Source organism: Camelus dromedarius, chromosome 24 (assembly GCF_036321535.1).
Source record: "Camelus dromedarius isolate mCamDro1 chromosome 24, mCamDro1.pat, whole genome shotgun sequence".
Classification (NCBI taxonomy): domain Eukaryota; kingdom Metazoa; phylum Chordata; class Mammalia; order Artiodactyla; family Camelidae; genus Camelus; species Camelus dromedarius.
This window is the reverse complement of record NC_087459.1, coordinates 18,375,371-18,391,249: the sequence shown is the minus strand read 5'-3', so window position 1 is coordinate 18,391,249 and position 15,879 is coordinate 18,375,371. Positions and strand designations below refer to the sequence as shown.

Below are 15,879 nucleotides of genomic sequence, written 5' to 3'. Positions count from 1 at the left end.
GCACGTAAGAGGTAACCTAGCTAAATCACAAAGGGAATAAATAAGGCGAGGGGAGATGGTGCGTGCAGGGAACTAAACTGAAAAGTAACCTAGTATGTCATACGTACTAGCAGACCAGACCTCGGTGATGACGTGTGTGACTCTCTAGGCCTGTTTACTGATAGGCAGAACCAAAATACTACTTGGCTCATCAGAGTTGCTGAAAAAATTTAAACAAGATATTGCCTGTAAGTGCTTTGTAGAGTGACTGACATTAAAAAACTCCAATGTTAGCTATTATTGTACAATGATGCTGATTACAAACGGTGTGAGCTCTTGGAAACAAAACTCTGAACCTCAGCATCTTCATTCATCGAACAAGAATAATAGATATTTCACAAGGCTGTTGCCATGACTGAAAGAAGCAACATGGAAGTCTTCTATTTAATTGAAATAGAATTGACACAGAACATTGTGTAAGTTTAAGGTGTAGTGCATTGATTTGATACATTTATATATTGCAATATGATCACCTCCCTGGCATTAGCTAATGCCCCTATCATGTCACATAATTTACCACTTCTGTTTTGTGGTGGGAGCAATGGATGGGCTACAGGGCATTATGCTACAGTTTGGTTTTGAGCACTGTGCCTTGGATGGGTTCCCTAGCAACATACAAACCAATGCAGTTCCCAGGAAGTAACAGTAGAGGGCAGCAGGGCCTCATCTTTGCTCCTCCAGCTCAGAGGTCAGTGGGGAAACCCAGCTTCCCCTGGGCTTTAAATCTGGGGACCCTCAAAAGCATTCCTCTGAGAAGTCAGCCGTTTGCCTGGCTTTTAGAGGAAAAAGCAATTCGGTGGAATACACGTTCCTTAAGAGCTCACTGGGTGTTACAAACCTCGGTTTAAAACGGGGATTATATTTTACAGGGATATTTTCCAACCTTTATGTGGTGTAGGCTCAGCACTTAAGGGCTTCTGAATATTCCGGGGCCTCAGAAACAGACCACTTTTTGCAAAATCAATCCCTTCTATGATCAATTTCCTAAAATGTCAAGTCATAAAGCCTTGTTTAAATTATTAGTTATAATGTCTAAGAGGTTTGTCACAAGCCTTTGGGAGAGAATTCTTTCAAAGTGTTAGTCCCCTTCTGGTCCAGTTCAGTGTTGGATTTATCGCAGCTTTATGGATGAGCAGCTGCCAGTCCACTGCAGGCGGATTTCCATTTTGTTTGAGCTGCACGTGTCAGAGCCAAGCATTTCCTGAATGTTCCACTAGGAGGGACAGACACCAGGCTTCTCTCTGTCCCCTGGTCCCACTGCACCTCTCCAGCTAGCTGCATTATCCCTTAGTATTATGAAATATTTCAAAAGTGCAAGAGAACAGGAACTAGTGTAGCCACATCAGGTTTAAGATTGAAATACATCAAATACGTGGGAAGTCCCCAGGGATCCACATGGCACCTCTCTTCCCCATCCCAAGATGTAACACTCCCCCAAACTGGTGTTTATCATCAAGACTCTATTTTCCCACTGGAAAATTCTGAGGAAGAACCAAGCATCCTTTCTCCAATAATCTTAATAAAGGAAACAGAACTGCACACTCCAAAGATACTGAGCCAAAGAGTGGGAAGGGATGGGGAGTGAGGAGGGGGTGGGGAACCCAGAGGAAGCCGGAAGTCTTTGGGGGGGAGGGGGGAGTAAACCAATTTTCTTGTCCATTGTTACGTTATACAAAAACCTAGAAATAATAGATCTGTAGAGAATAAATAAATGACTAGTAAATAAGTGGGCAACAGAAATAATTTAAATTTGAATATTTTCCAGGATATTGGGATGAAACCCATTTCAAAGCATACGTGTGTGGCTTCAGAGTAGTTTTTGTTCACTGGCCAAAGCCTGCTGTAAAATTAAGGTGTTCAGAATCTTGTCTGCTCTACTGGCTCTCGACGGAACCTTCGAGGTCTTTGAGAAAAGCAGCGTACTCTCCTGGTGCCCCATCTCTGAGCTCCAGGGCACCGGAGGTGCTGAGAGCGGAGCTCTGCGGGGGGGCGCGGTTTCTAAGGATGCCTGCTACGGGGAAGGGCTGTAACGGGGTGGGGGGGAGGAAGGCAGGAAGGCAGCGTCACCGCACCTCCCGCCCCGCCCGCTGCGTGGTGCATCCCTCCACCAGCCTCCCCTCCCCCAGCATTCCGGTCCGGCCAGGTTGGGACCAGCGGGCCGGCGCAGGAGCCCCAGCGCCACCTACCGACGACGATGAGGACCTCCCTCTCGATGTGGGCCTGGATGTAGATGCGGCCGCGGCGCTCCGTGTGGTCCGTGCCGCAGAGGCTGGGGACGTTCATCACGCAGCGCTTGTGCACGTTCATCATGCAGGCTGCGGGGGCACAGGGAGGGGTCACGGCTCAGGCTGGCCCACACTGGTCCCTTCCTGTCCCCCTCCTTCCCTCCGAGGCTGGCGGGGACCAGCCCACCCTGTCCGGACCTCATCAGAAGGGCTTCTCCAACTCTCCTCCCAGCCCCCCACCCCCCCACCCCACCCCAGTCCCTGATGGAGGTGAAACGTGTCCGTTCTCCCCGATGGCTAAGGTACCCCGCACACCCCCAACATGTCTAAAGCCAGAGTCACCAACTTCAATGCCACGGGCGGCAGGTAACAGGGAAGCTTTGAGTGCAGCGGGACTCCACCAATGGGAGAACACAGCAGCCCCCACTCAGGCGCAGGACGCCGAGATTTTCCCACTTTTTAAGATAAGCAGGAATCCTGATTTGTATGTGACATCGCCCGATTCTTAAATACCGACAGGCTAACAGGTTGGGTTCCCTGGAAAGAGTCTGAGAAGGGGAGTTGGGAGCTGGCTGTGAGGAGAGCTCCCGTCCTCAGATGACCTTTCAGAGTTGTCCCAAATTGACACAGGAGGACCAGGCCTTTGCTCCCCTGCATCTGTCCGTCTTTGGCCATGAACTACCCCCTTGGGAGGGACATCATCTTGGGATTCGGGCAGAGCAACAGAGTATCGACCATAACTAATTGCGAGAGAATTTAGACCCAGGGTGGGAGGAATGAAATGTATCTGCAGACTGAATCTGTCTCCTGTGTGATACGATGAATACACGCCCCCTTCCCACACTCCATAGGGTATTGGTGCTTCTTTCAGTGTGGGGTTGGTTTTCCCTAAGTCTTCTGGAACCAAAGCTGCTTCAGAAAGGTGAACCAGGAATCCAATGTTCTCTAGGGGGACCCTCATTCCAGTCTGAGAAGCCAGGAGGAGAGGCTGGGTCACCCCAGGGGGCCTGCATTTCAGGGGATGCCACAGGAGCTGAGGGCATGGCATCCCCAGGGGGCAGGGGGTAGGTACTGAGGGTGCCCCTTCTCAGCCCACCCAAGCTCCAGGGGGCAGCAGACAAATTACAAAACTGGAAATGAGTTGTGGGGAGAGGATGGTGGGGAGGAAGGGAGAGCCCCCTGGAAACCGAACGCCTGTGTCAGGGCCCTGTGTCAGGGCAAGCTCCCTCCCACCATGTGCCTGAGGCACATTCCCAGGCCCCGCGTGCTTATAGGAATCAGTGGCCTACAGGCAGGAGGCATCGGAATCAGCATCGGCATCGGCATCACTGGCTCTCCCTGCCTCTGCCATGTGTCTATTTGGGAGCCCTCGCTCGCCACGTGTGTCTCTGTGGCTCTTGCCCTGTGGCTATTTGTCTCCTGGTACCTGCATGGATGTATGTCTCTTTGCTGGTCTCTGATCCTCTGCTTCAGGGTGTGCCTCCCAGCATCAATGAGTTTCACACTCGGCACCTGTATCATGTCTCTGTCCCTGTCGCTCCGTGTCTGTTTCTGTCTGTCTCTCTGCTCTCCCTCCATCTCTGTATCTCTGCCTGTGTGAGTGCATCTCTCTCTGTGTCACTTCCAATCATTCTGCCTGGCCATCTGTCTGTCTGTCCTTCCTTCTGCTCGAGTCTCTCTCTAGCTGAGTCCCTCGGTAGCTTCGCCCATGGCCTCCTACACCTGGGCACATGTGTCGTCCGCCCCTACATCCGTCTCTGTCTGTACTAGTGTGTTTCTCCCTCGTGCTCCTTTCCACCTCATCCACACCCACACTCCTCTGTCACTCTGCCCCTGGGAGTTTCTCCCTCTGTCCTCTGGGCCCTGTGACAGGGACAGTCTGGCCTCATGACTGCTCAGCCTGTGGCAGGTCAACAGGCCTCTGGGAGCCACCAGCACATGGAGCCCCCATCCCTTTGCAGCTGCAGCTCTCACCACCTGCTCATGGGCCATTCAGCCTTTCACTGCATAGAGAGAAGTCCTGCCCCCTGCCTGTCCTGTCCCATCCCAGCCTGGCCAGAGAATCACTCTCTTCCCCCTTCTAGCATAAACCTGCGGGTGCTGAAGGCAGGCTCTGCAAAGAATTGCATCAGCCCCACATGTCAGTGTTAGAAACGGCTGTGCGCTCAGCTGCAGGGATGGCCCTGATTTGTCCGTGCCTTCCTTTGTCCACACCCGTGGACTGTCCCCTCCCACACTGACTGTGAACCTTGCCATGAGTCTTGCTTTGATCAATGGACTTGCCCTCTTAAAGCAGTTGGGACCTCCTGTGTGAGCAGGCCATGGCTAGCCTGCTCAGGATGAAAGACACATGGCCTTGTCATCCCCACTGCCCAGGTGACAGTCAGCCATCCTTCCAGACACGCATGTGAGGCCCTGTAGGACCAGACAGCTCCCCCACCACACAGGCATGAGTCAGCCCAGCCCAGACCCAAAGGATAACCTTGCAGAATCATGAGCTAAATAAATTATTATTCAGCAACAGACAAGGGGTACCCTGGCCCACCCAGGATTTGGGAGAATGTGCTACAGGCTTGGGTTCCACAAGGAAGCAACCCAGGCCACAGAGGCTGCCAGAGAGCAACGGTACTCACTGTCACACTTCATCCCCTGGTGGATGAGTCCATACAGCAGTGACCCACAGTGGTCACAAAACGTGGGGCTGGAGTATGTGTGGATCTTGAACTTGTGTTTGCTCCGGGGGTCCTACGGTCAAAAGAAACAAACAAGAGGCAGCGTCAGTGGGGCATGCCAAGGTTTCATGCTGCACTAAGCATCACTGGAGAACTCCACGAGAACTGAACTTGACCCCCAGCATTCATCATACCTGTCGGGGTCACCGTCAGAGCTCTGTGCCCAGACATGGTGCTTGATAAATAATCATTGAGTGAATGAGTGAACGAACGAATGAATGAATAAGACAGCTGATGGCTCCCCTTTCAGCCCCAGCACATTCACTGTGCCTGCAAGTCCTCCATCTGGGAACCGAACCTACTGACTCCTGCCCACAGCAAGGACTCCAGAGGGCCAAGCAAAATACCAGACACATCAGTTACACAGGTCCCCTTGGTCCTGTTCCTCCCTCCTTTGTCCTCCAGGCAACTTCTGGAGGGATCCAAAACCCAAGTATCAGCATGAAACCTCCCACCTAAAGGTCATTTGTTAGTAGCTCATCATCTACAGGATAGAGTTCAAGGTCCAACAAACAGTCTGCAGGTTGCGGCACAGACTACTGGTTTTCCACCATCACCTATTCTTCTTTTTAATAACAGAACCCTGGAGTTGTAGCAGAGAGCCTGGCTGCCCAACTAAAAACTACATTTCCCAGCCTCCCTTGCAGTTTGGTGTGTCCATGTGATTGAGTTCTGGCCAATGAGGTGTGTGTGCTTCAGTCATTCCTTTAAAAGGAAGGTGCACAGCCTCCCTGGCCCCTTCAGCCCTGCCTACCGGCTGGAAGATGGTGAGAAGTAGAAACGACCACCTTGGACCCCAACTTGGAGCCATGTGTTGAAGGATTAAACCACCCTCCCGACCCTAGACTTTGCCCTTTTGGACAGACAGCTGAGAGAAAATCTACCTTCTGTCTTATTCAAGTCATTACATTTGGGGGCTAATTGTTACAGCAGCTTACACGGTTCCCTAACTAACTAAAATGCCCTTCGTAACTGTAGAGCAGTGGTTAAAGGTACAGATTTTGCAGCATAAACTGCCTGCGTGCTTCTTTGCTGTATGACTTTGGGCAAGTTATTTAATTTCTTTGTGCTTCACTTTCCTTGTCTGTAAGATAGAGATAATGATACTGTTGTAAGTTTATAGGACCACTGGGAAGAACAAATGAATTAACCTATGTAGAGGTATTAGGACCACTTGGCACATGGTAAACAGTATAAACTCTTGCATTATTATTACAACATCCCCCATGTGATCCCAAATATGCCCCCAAACACATACTAGGCTTTTAGGACATAGGATTTGTTCATACTCCCAAACATGCCACACCCCTCATGACTCTGGCTCTGCGCATATCTTTCTCCTTCAAGAGATGCTCTCACTAAAAAAATTCCTTCTTCTCTCCCCCAACCCAGCCTGAAATTTGCTTTCTCTGTGAAAGAGTATATTGCAGAAGTTAAAAACAAGGGCCTTGAGTGTCAACCCAGGGCTGATCTGACATCCTCACCTTTGTGATACCCACCTCTTCCTTAATCCATTCATTCATTCATTCATTCATTCATCCATTCACATTTATTTATTGAGGCAGGTGCCTTTTCAAAATATATTCTAGTAACAGAGACAGAAAATGGACAAGTAAGAAAATAAACAGAAATTATTTTATGTGCAATTAAAGTGATAAGTGTTTCTCCCTTAGGAAACTGTTATTTTCAAAAATTTTAAAATAATCCTTACGCCTACTAGAATGGCTAACATTTTAGAAAATTGATACTGGCAATACCAAGGGCTGGTGAGGAGAGAACACAGCTGGAACTCATACAATGCTAGGGAGTGGGCAAAATGATAGAGCCAATTTGGAAATCCATGTGGCTGTTTCCTATATAGGTAAACATACCCATATCAGCTATGACCCAGTAGTCTCACTCTTGGGCGTGAAATGAACGTATGTATCTATTAAAAAAAAAAAAAAAACCCTGAACGTTTACAGCCATGTTACTTGATAATAGCCAAAGTCTGGAAACAACCAAAGCATTCAACATTCAACCTGTGAATGGATAAACAAAGTGTGGCAATTCCACACAATGGACTACTTCTCAGCAGTAGGAAGGAATGAACTTCTGCCAGTAGTTCGTGAATCTCAAAAGCACTAGGCTTAGAGAAAGATGTCAGACAGGTGCCTTATGACTCCATTTCAATAAAAGGCTATATGCTGTATGATTCCATTTAAATGACATTCTAGAAAAGGCAAGACTATGGGGACAGAAAACAGGTGGTTAAGAAGGGTTGGAGTTGGAAGGGGATTAATGACAAAGGAACAACACATGGGAACTTTTGAGGGGTGACTGGCATGTTCTGTATATCAACCATGGTGAATTTTACTTTATGTTAAAAAAAAAAAGTGAATTTTGTTGCATGAAAACTCTATCTCAATAAGCCTCCCTAAAAACCTCCTTCAATGAATACTTGTTGGCCTGCATCTTTTTATTGGGCTATACAAAGCTTCTTTTGTGACATTCCAAGCCTCTGTGCTCAGGCAGATAGAGTTGGCCCTTGCACAGCTCTGGGCTAACTTTGAGAGGCTAGGTCTGCCCTGTCCTGGCTGTGGGACCCTGCAGGGCTCCCAGGATGCAGAAGGACCCCATAACCACCTCCCCTGCTCGAGAATTGAGGTGTTACCCCAGTAACAACAGCAGGTCCTGGAAATCACAAAACAAAAACTTAAGACTCCCAGTTGATGGCTTAACCAACCATGTTTCCATTCTTGGGCAACAAGACTAAGGAATACATCCGGTTCCTAGAAAGAGTCCTGGCACTCGGTGCCATAAAACGCTTCCCCTGTGCCCGCCCTTTGAGAATTCACCTTAAAGTTGAGAAATTAGTGCCTCAAATCCACCTAAAAAAACCCCCACCTGTTCATGACTAGTATTGGCCTGTAGGGGGAGCTCAAGGCTTCTCTCATTCCCCTACCTAGTCTCTAAGAAGGAGGAGAGCCAATTGGGTGGGTCAGTTTCCAAGACACTGATTGGCCCAGCCTCGGTGGGCGGAGCCTGCACAGGCTTTAAAAGCCGTACCTGCCATCTTTCTCTCTCGTTCATCTCTCCTAGGAGGCTGCTGAGTCCAGATACCATGATCTTGTCCTAAGAAGGTTGGGCATGAGTGGCCTGGGTCAACTCCACTCCAAGCCCTGGGGTTAAGTTCTCTCTCTCCTCTTGGTTCTTGTATTCCCTCTGAGTTCCCTGATAGGCTGACCTTAAAGGAGCCACAAATTCGTTTTCAGCAGGTTTTTAATTTCCTTAGGTCTACCTAGCGTAGAGGAGTCTCTGAGGGCCTCATGGGCTCTACTTCGAGACTTGAGGCAAAACCCCAACTAACAATGAAGTAACCCTTTGCTGGCTGTGCACTTTCTTCCATGCATCTCAGCAGGGAATCCCAGCGAGAAGGAGTCAACAGTTTCTGACCAGATATTATCATCAAGAACCTTCTCCATCTCAGCATCAGCAGATGCCAAGTGGCACAAAGAAGGGAAGGAAAAAGAAAACATCCTCGACTGGCAGCAGCCCACATGCCAAGTGACAGCCACGTGGAAGGTGTTACTCACTCCCATTGCAGTGATGACGAACCAGACCCAGATGAGGGAGCAGGACCTTCTCCAAGGTCAACCAGCTGGCCCCCTGCAGAGTTGGGCCTCACCAGGGTCTGCCTAGCTCCAGAGATGGGATGCACCAGCTTACACTCTCTTTTCTCCTCAAGCCCTGACTTCATTGATGCCTCATCATTCAGGTCCAGCTAAAATAGCACTTCCTTCCTGCTTTCCTTTGTTCATTCACCCAGGAAATGTTTCCTGAGAGCCAGGTTCTTCCTAAGCACTGGGGATTCAACTGTGAGGAAGGGAGACAGAAGGCCTGCTCTCATGGAACTTACGCTTTAATGGTAGAGAGGAACTAAAAAGAAATGATTTCCATGCACTACCCCCCAGCATCTTCCCCAGCTTAGCATTTAAAGCACTGTGTTGTAATCGCATGTTTAATTGCATCTCTCTCACACTTAGCTGCAAGCAACACGGGGGAATTTTGCCCACCATGACATCCCAGGGCATATACTGTACCTGGCATACGGAAGATGCTCGATAAATATTCCATGAGTCAGAGTTAACATTTATTGGGCATTTACTCAGGCCAGGAGCTCGTGGAGTTACCAGGCATTAGCTCATTGAATCCTCATAACACTATATGAAGAATGTACTATGTACTGGCCCCCACTTTACAGATGAGGAAATCGAGGGACGTAGAGATGCAGTGACTTGCCCAGGGCTCCCCAGCCTTGGCGCCACAGCATGTGGCACAGTGGTCAGCACGGAGTCAGTGGTCAGTTAGTTGTGATGGAGGTCGTGGGGTTGCAATCACCACACAACGCACAGGCACCCCCGTCAGGCTCCAGAGATGCAAGGGCAAGAGAGTGGGGACACCTGAGTGTCACCTGGCAGCCTCCCTGCTCCTCAGCCTTCCCAGAGGGTCTCCCACCTGACAGGGGGTTACAGATGGGGACACTTTTCATCCCACACAAATATGGCACCAGCCAGTGTCCAGTCCCTTGGAGCTCCCCATCCCCACCTCCAAACCAGAGTCTTCCCTGTGAACGCCCACCCACCCAGGACCAAAGGACAAGCAGATCCCAGCTCAGCATCTTCAGTCCATCACCTGACTCCAGGCACAAGCAGCTAAGGAGGAAGGAAGCACAGATCAGAAATCAAAAAAAAAAAAAAACTTTAAACCTCTAAACCAAAACCTAAAATAGCCTCTTTCAGTCTGAATGGGCCATGCGGCTTTGTGCACAGGTGGGCTGAAATCTGCCTGGGCCGAGGCAAAGCTACAGGGATAAGGAAGCTGAGTTGAAACACAAAGGCCAAGAAAGCACAGGCCAACGGTGTCAGTCAGAGGAGGCCATCACAGAAGCCTGTAAATTCAGACTGTATCGTCCCCGGACCTTTGCAGGCCACAAAATATACCCCGAACGTACATTTCCCAGGAGGTAGACAGGCAAGGCCAACCTGAAGATCCCAGTTGGAAATACCGTCAGAACACAAGGAATTTTACAAACATGGGCTCTGGTGTTAACTGTGTGGCCTCAGGCAAGTGCCTTAACCACTCTGAGTCTCTGGTTCCTTGCCCCATAAAAATGGAGATAAAAACAGTATCCACCTTATGGACTGGCTATGATGATTAAAGCTCCCAGCACAGTGCCCTGCACACAGGAAGTACAAGCTCTTGATTTCAGCAATCCAAACAGAAAAAAGAATCATGGTAACACTTTCTCAAACTTCAGTCTTGAGTCGTTCTAATTCTGCATGTGTCCATACGAATCTGTAATATTACTTACTTGGAGCTTTTCTTTAACTCAGCATGCCATTTCTACCTAAACCTATTTAAAAAGACAACTCAGTTAAGCGTGTGAACTCGTGGGATCGATGCGCAAATTATGTTTTTTTCTAATACACTTTAAAAATGAAATTTTAAGATGCTCATCCCAGTGGTCTCCACTGGCAAGCTGTGGAAACACATACACATTTACCTGGAGAGTGAGCCAATTGGTTTTACCCCATGGGGACAATTGGACACTGTCTATCAAAATTCCAAACGCTTCTCCACTTTTGACCCAGCTGTCCCACTCCAGGAATTGATTCTGGAGTTAAACCCACATACACGGGAAATAATATATGTACATGGTTGTTCACTGCAGCATTATTTATAATAACAAAAGATTTTAAATGAGCCAAGTGTCATAGGGCGGGAGATGCTTAAATAAATCATAGTGCAGCTACACAACGGACTACTACTCAGGTATAGAGACCAAGAGTTCTCTGCACCACTATGGAAAAATCTTAAGAGTATATTTTTAAGTGAAAACAAAAAAGAAAAAGCAAAACCCAAGGTGCAGAAGAGCATATGGTGCCTACTACCTTTTGGGCAAGAAAGTGAGGCGGGGTAAGAAAGACTGTTCTAAATTACTCGTACCTACATAAACAAATGCCAGAAGGAGACAAAGTAAAGGAAGCTAATAAAAGTGTTTCTCTATAAAGGCAGGAGGAGAAAAAGTGGATGGGGAGTACGACTTCTCCATATACACCTTTGTAGAGTTTGGATGAAAGTAGAATATTTTAGTGTCGATCTGGGTACCTGAAAATCTCACAGCACCTGCCACCATGCCAGGTAACACAACAGAACCACTATGCTCCAAACTGCAAAGAGAACGCCAAAAATTCCCAAGACAAAGAGGCAGGGAAGCCTTCACTGGGACTGTGTGGACTGAGATTTTTGTGAACCTGAAATGAGCAGAATGTTAGAAGCTGTAATTACACACACGCTGCAGTTATAAGGCGGACACTGTAATTTGGTGAAGATCTTTCATTTTGTTCCTGGAGAATAGAGTGCATAGAACTGTAACGCTGTGTAAATGTTCGTGGGCCTGGGGACGGTCTGATACACTATGTCCACTGCTACCACACTCCCGCCCCCCCTGAGCAAATAAGTAATTGTTCCATTTAAGGACAAGCTTCTTTTGTGTCAACTCTGGTAGGATTTTAAATATGATTTGCTGGGTTATGATTTGCAGCAGAGTCAGTGTCAACATTAAGGGTTAATTAATAGCCACGTTCAAACTTAATGACCAGCTCTCACAGCTATTAGCTTTCGGACTCTGGGGCAAAGTATTTAACCCTTTAAGTTTTTCATTTCTTCATCTAAAAATGGGCTAATAATAATGTCTAATTGCTAAGCTGATGGGAGAGTTCAATGAGTTATTGTAGGAAAACTGCCTCAAAGTCACTGGTGGAAATAAATAAAATGTTCACTTTTACCATTCATTTTCTGTCCATATCTTTTATCCATGTTTAAATTGAAGTCCATTTCTTTCTAAATAATTTGTAACAAGTTTTCTTTATAATTATTAAGAATATTAACCACTCCACTATGATGTCTACATTTTCCCAGTTTTTCATTTGCATTTTAATTTTTTTGTTTTTGTTTTTATTTGGGGGGGGGGTAATTAGTTTTATTTATTTATTTATTATTGTTATTTGTTTTTATTTAACAGATGTTATGAGGATTAAACCCATGACCTTGTGCATGCTAGGCATCCACTCTACCACTGAGCTATACCCTCCCCACGCCTGCATTTTAATTTTGATGATGTTTTTTTCTTTCAACATATAACACTGCAAGTGTGTGTGTGTGTGTGTGTGTGTGTGTGTGTGTGTGTGTGTGTGTGTGTGTGTGTGTGTGTTTAAATAAAGTGCAATTTCTCCCTTTTCCTTTATGGTCTTTGTTGATATATTTAGAAAGTCCTTCCCAGTATTTTCTTCATCCTCTTACAGTCTCACATTCTATGTTGAAATCATTATTTCCCTTGGAATTCACTTTAACAGGAGCTTCCTGAAGAAAGCCCTTTATTTTTCTTCATGTTTAGCAAGTTGTCATCACAAATGTATGGAATGTATCTTCTCGTGCTGATGTGAAATGCCTCTTTTATCATGCCCTCATTTCTCTTGTATCCTTTGTCCATTTTTCAGTTTCCTCTTCTGCTCCAGTGGTCTCTCTATTCCTGCCTCAGCACATACTGTTTTAATGTATCATAGGTTTAGAACGTCTTAGTACCTAAAAACACGCACTGTATACCCCCGCACCCTGACCACCGCGTTAGCATCCGCTTTCAAAATTTTCTTGGTTGTTCTCACCCACGTATTCTTCCAGCTTGTACTGGAAATGCCCATCTCTGTCAACCCTACTTATCGTCCCTTCTAGAAAAACTCCCATCTACAGCAACAGCTCAGTAAGCCATAGAGCATCTGACCTCATGCTTCCAGCCAGTGCGAATGGACCAAGGTCTGGCCAGTGACATGCAACTGAAGAAGGAAGACCTGGGCCAATCAGAATTCAAAACAAGGAACTGTGCCATGCTGGGGGCTGACGCTGACTGATGGGATGGGGGTGGAGGTGATGTAGGTAGGGGAGCAAGAAGGAGAATGAGAGAGAGAGAAGGAGTGGGAGAGAGAGGGAGAAGGAATTTACATGTAATTTGAACCTTCCTTTATGTGCTTCCAGAAAAGTTTTTTTTCCCCTCTAAACTCTTCTTAGTTGCCAGTCTCAAGTTAAGCTAGTCTTCTCCTTTCCAGGATTTGTATGTTATTTCAACCAGTGATCTCAATTCATTAGCTCAGCCAGCGGTTTGTAGCCTGGTTATGCCATCCTCCAGGGCATACATGCAAATCTCCTGCAGAGAAGTATTTATTTCCAGGCCTCCGGGTGAGACTCACAAGCAGTGGGGAGCCCCGACTTTCAGGGGGCGGTGTATCCCTCAGATTGATATAGAACACTGACGAGTTTGGAACTGTGACACTGAGCCAGCTCTCCTGACGTCAGCCCTGGGCTAGAGCTGACCCTGGCCACCCACTTCGGGTGGTGGGTACACTCTGCAAGTCCTAACTGTCCCCATCCAGCCCACTTGCGACTGGCTAGTCCCTGCAGGCACCTGAGGTTGTAACTCCTGCCAGATCGCAACTCCAGTGAGAATAACCAACCGCCTGAGGGAGGATGACCGAGGGAGACCACATGGAACAGCAGTGCGTCCCTTCTCTGAGCCTCGGGAAGACGTGCAGACCCACCCCCAGGCAGGCAGCACCTGTCTTCCTTCTCCTGGAAGGCTGCCAGCGTGGACAAGGCAGCCCCAACTCTAAGTGACTTCAAGGCATCAGGCATTGGACCTGCAGGTTCAGCTCTGATTTGGTGCCTGAGTTGGCAGGGGATGAGAAGCCACATCTCTTCCAGCAGGTGCCGCCTGGACCTGGTCAGGCGACCCTCAACCCCGGGACAGGGTGCAGCTCACCACGAAGAAGAGGGTTAGTCAGGTGTCTAACAGGTGAGGCTCCAAGTCGGGCTGCCTGGATCAAAGTGGCTCCACCACTCACTAGCTGTGTCTCTTGGCCATGCTGCTTAAACTCTCTGCACTTGTTTCCTTGTCTGTAAATTAGGGACAATAATGATATTTATTTCCTGGGATTGTTATACGGAGTGAATTCCTTAAAGCCTTTAACAGTTGCCAACACAAAGGAGCCACTCAATAAATACCAGCTAACATCACTAGTAATAGGGCATCCCCATGTCTTCCCAGTTGTAACTTTTCCTAATAAACCCCATTTCTGTCCCCACCTCTTGAACTTTAGCTTTGATTTCTGGCACCAGTTCCCTCCATAAAGGCAATCAGCAATTCATTGATTTATCTGCTTATTCAGCAAATATTGTTGAGTGCCTTGCATGTGTCTGGTGCTGGAAGAGCGACATCAGACATGAGGTCTGCCCTCTTGGGCTCCCAGCCTAGCTGGGAGGAGACAGTAAAAAAAAGCAAAAAAAAAACGTACACTTGTGACTGCTGTGGGGGAACAGCTCGCAGTGCCTGGAGTTTGCAGTGAGGGATTCCACTGTCAGAGAGGTCTGGGAGGCTTCCCTGAGGAAGTGAAGCTTGAGCTAAGATCCGAAGGATGAAGGGCGTACCCTGGACCTCGCGGGCACCTGGCTGGGGCTCTGTGCCCCCGGGGGAAAACTATATTCAGCTGCATAGCATCCTGCTTCAACCGAGGTAGACCCAGCCGACGCCACCCCACTGCCTGGCTCCAAGCTCTGCCTCGGCCCCCATTCTCGGTCCTCGGCTCGAACCCCTCAGCTGTGGAACCCCAGCCCTGCTGAGGGAAACTGAGCAGAGAGCTCCCGAGTCAGACTCTAAAGGCAGATGGTCCAAATTCAGTGCCAGCTTCTGTTACTTCGCAGCCATGCAGCCTTGAGCAAGTTCCCGAAGCTATATGAGCCTTGATTTTCTCACCTGTAAAATGGGGAGAAGCTACAGCAGGTTAGTCAGCACTGTAAGACCAGGTTGCCGAGGCTGAATCCCAAACTCAACAACTTCCTGTGCAACGTTGGGCAGGTCTCCTAACCTCTTTGTGTTTCCATCTCCTTATTGTTAAAGTGGGAACAGTAATAACAGCACTAAACCCTCACAGGATTATGCGAATTTAACGAGTTAATCTTTGTAAAGATCTCAGCACGGTGCCTGGCACTCAGCAAACACTCTGTAAGTGTGTGTGGAATAGAACGCTTAAATAAATGCTTCTGCTTTCTAGGTTTGTGAGGGTTCGTGAAATTGTGATTATATCGCGCTGAGCACAGTGACTGGCAGGGAGTATGCACTTAACTAATATTAGCTTAAAATAAAAACTCCATCAATGTCCTTGGGCAGGTCATCTCCATGCTCTGATCTCAGTTCCCCCTTCAGAAAACAAAAGGGTTAAGCTGGGTATTCCCCAGGGGCCCTTTGAGTTCTGACACCTTCTGTCATCCCCCTAGGCTGCTTACAGGGCACTGCCCCGCCTCTTCCTGTGGACGCCACCCTGAGAACTCACTGCTCAGAGTGTACTGTAGCTTTTCAGGGAGCAGACACACTGCAACAGATGACACCCTTGCGTTATAAATAAATCCTCCATCAGCCACAAAACATGCACACCCATCCTCTCCCCTCGCCACCCCTCCTCCCCCAACAGGGCCATCAGCCAACAGAGGGAGGAGCACCCCTCTCTTCCTGCTGTGTGTGAGTCGCCCAGACGCAGGACCAGGTCACGGGGGTGACTCAACTTGCAGAGACGCTGTCAGCTTGATTTCTGGACACAGAGCACCGTGTCCAGCTTCCTGACAGCTCCCTCTGCCACAGAAGCCCTCTGCACACCCAAGCCTGCCTCTCAGAAGAGCAGAGAGCGCCCTGATGTACAAGGACATGCAGGGCACTGCTGAAGGGAGTGCCGGCCAGGCCGCCAGCAGCACCTGGGACCCTGGATGCCACAAGCCCACGCAGGTTCCAATCCTAATGA

At 48.2% G+C, this 15,879-nt stretch overlaps 1 protein-coding gene across 2 annotated transcripts in view; it reads right to left on the bottom strand.

Annotated features, from left to right (window-relative positions):
• PRKCB (protein kinase C beta) overlaps nt 1-15,879 on the bottom strand; it is a 297,608-nt gene that overhangs the window by 134,369 nt on the left and 147,360 nt on the right. For both annotated transcript variants that reach the window (XM_031433035.2, XM_031433036.2), the window contains exons 4-5: nt 4,898-5,009; nt 2,226-2,354 (exon numbers count right to left, since the gene is read on the bottom strand). In XM_031433035.2, coding sequence (XP_031288895.1) covers nt 2,226-2,354; nt 4,898-5,009 — 241 coding nt within the window. The remainder of the gene's footprint in view (nt 1-2,225; nt 2,355-4,897; nt 5,010-15,879) is intronic.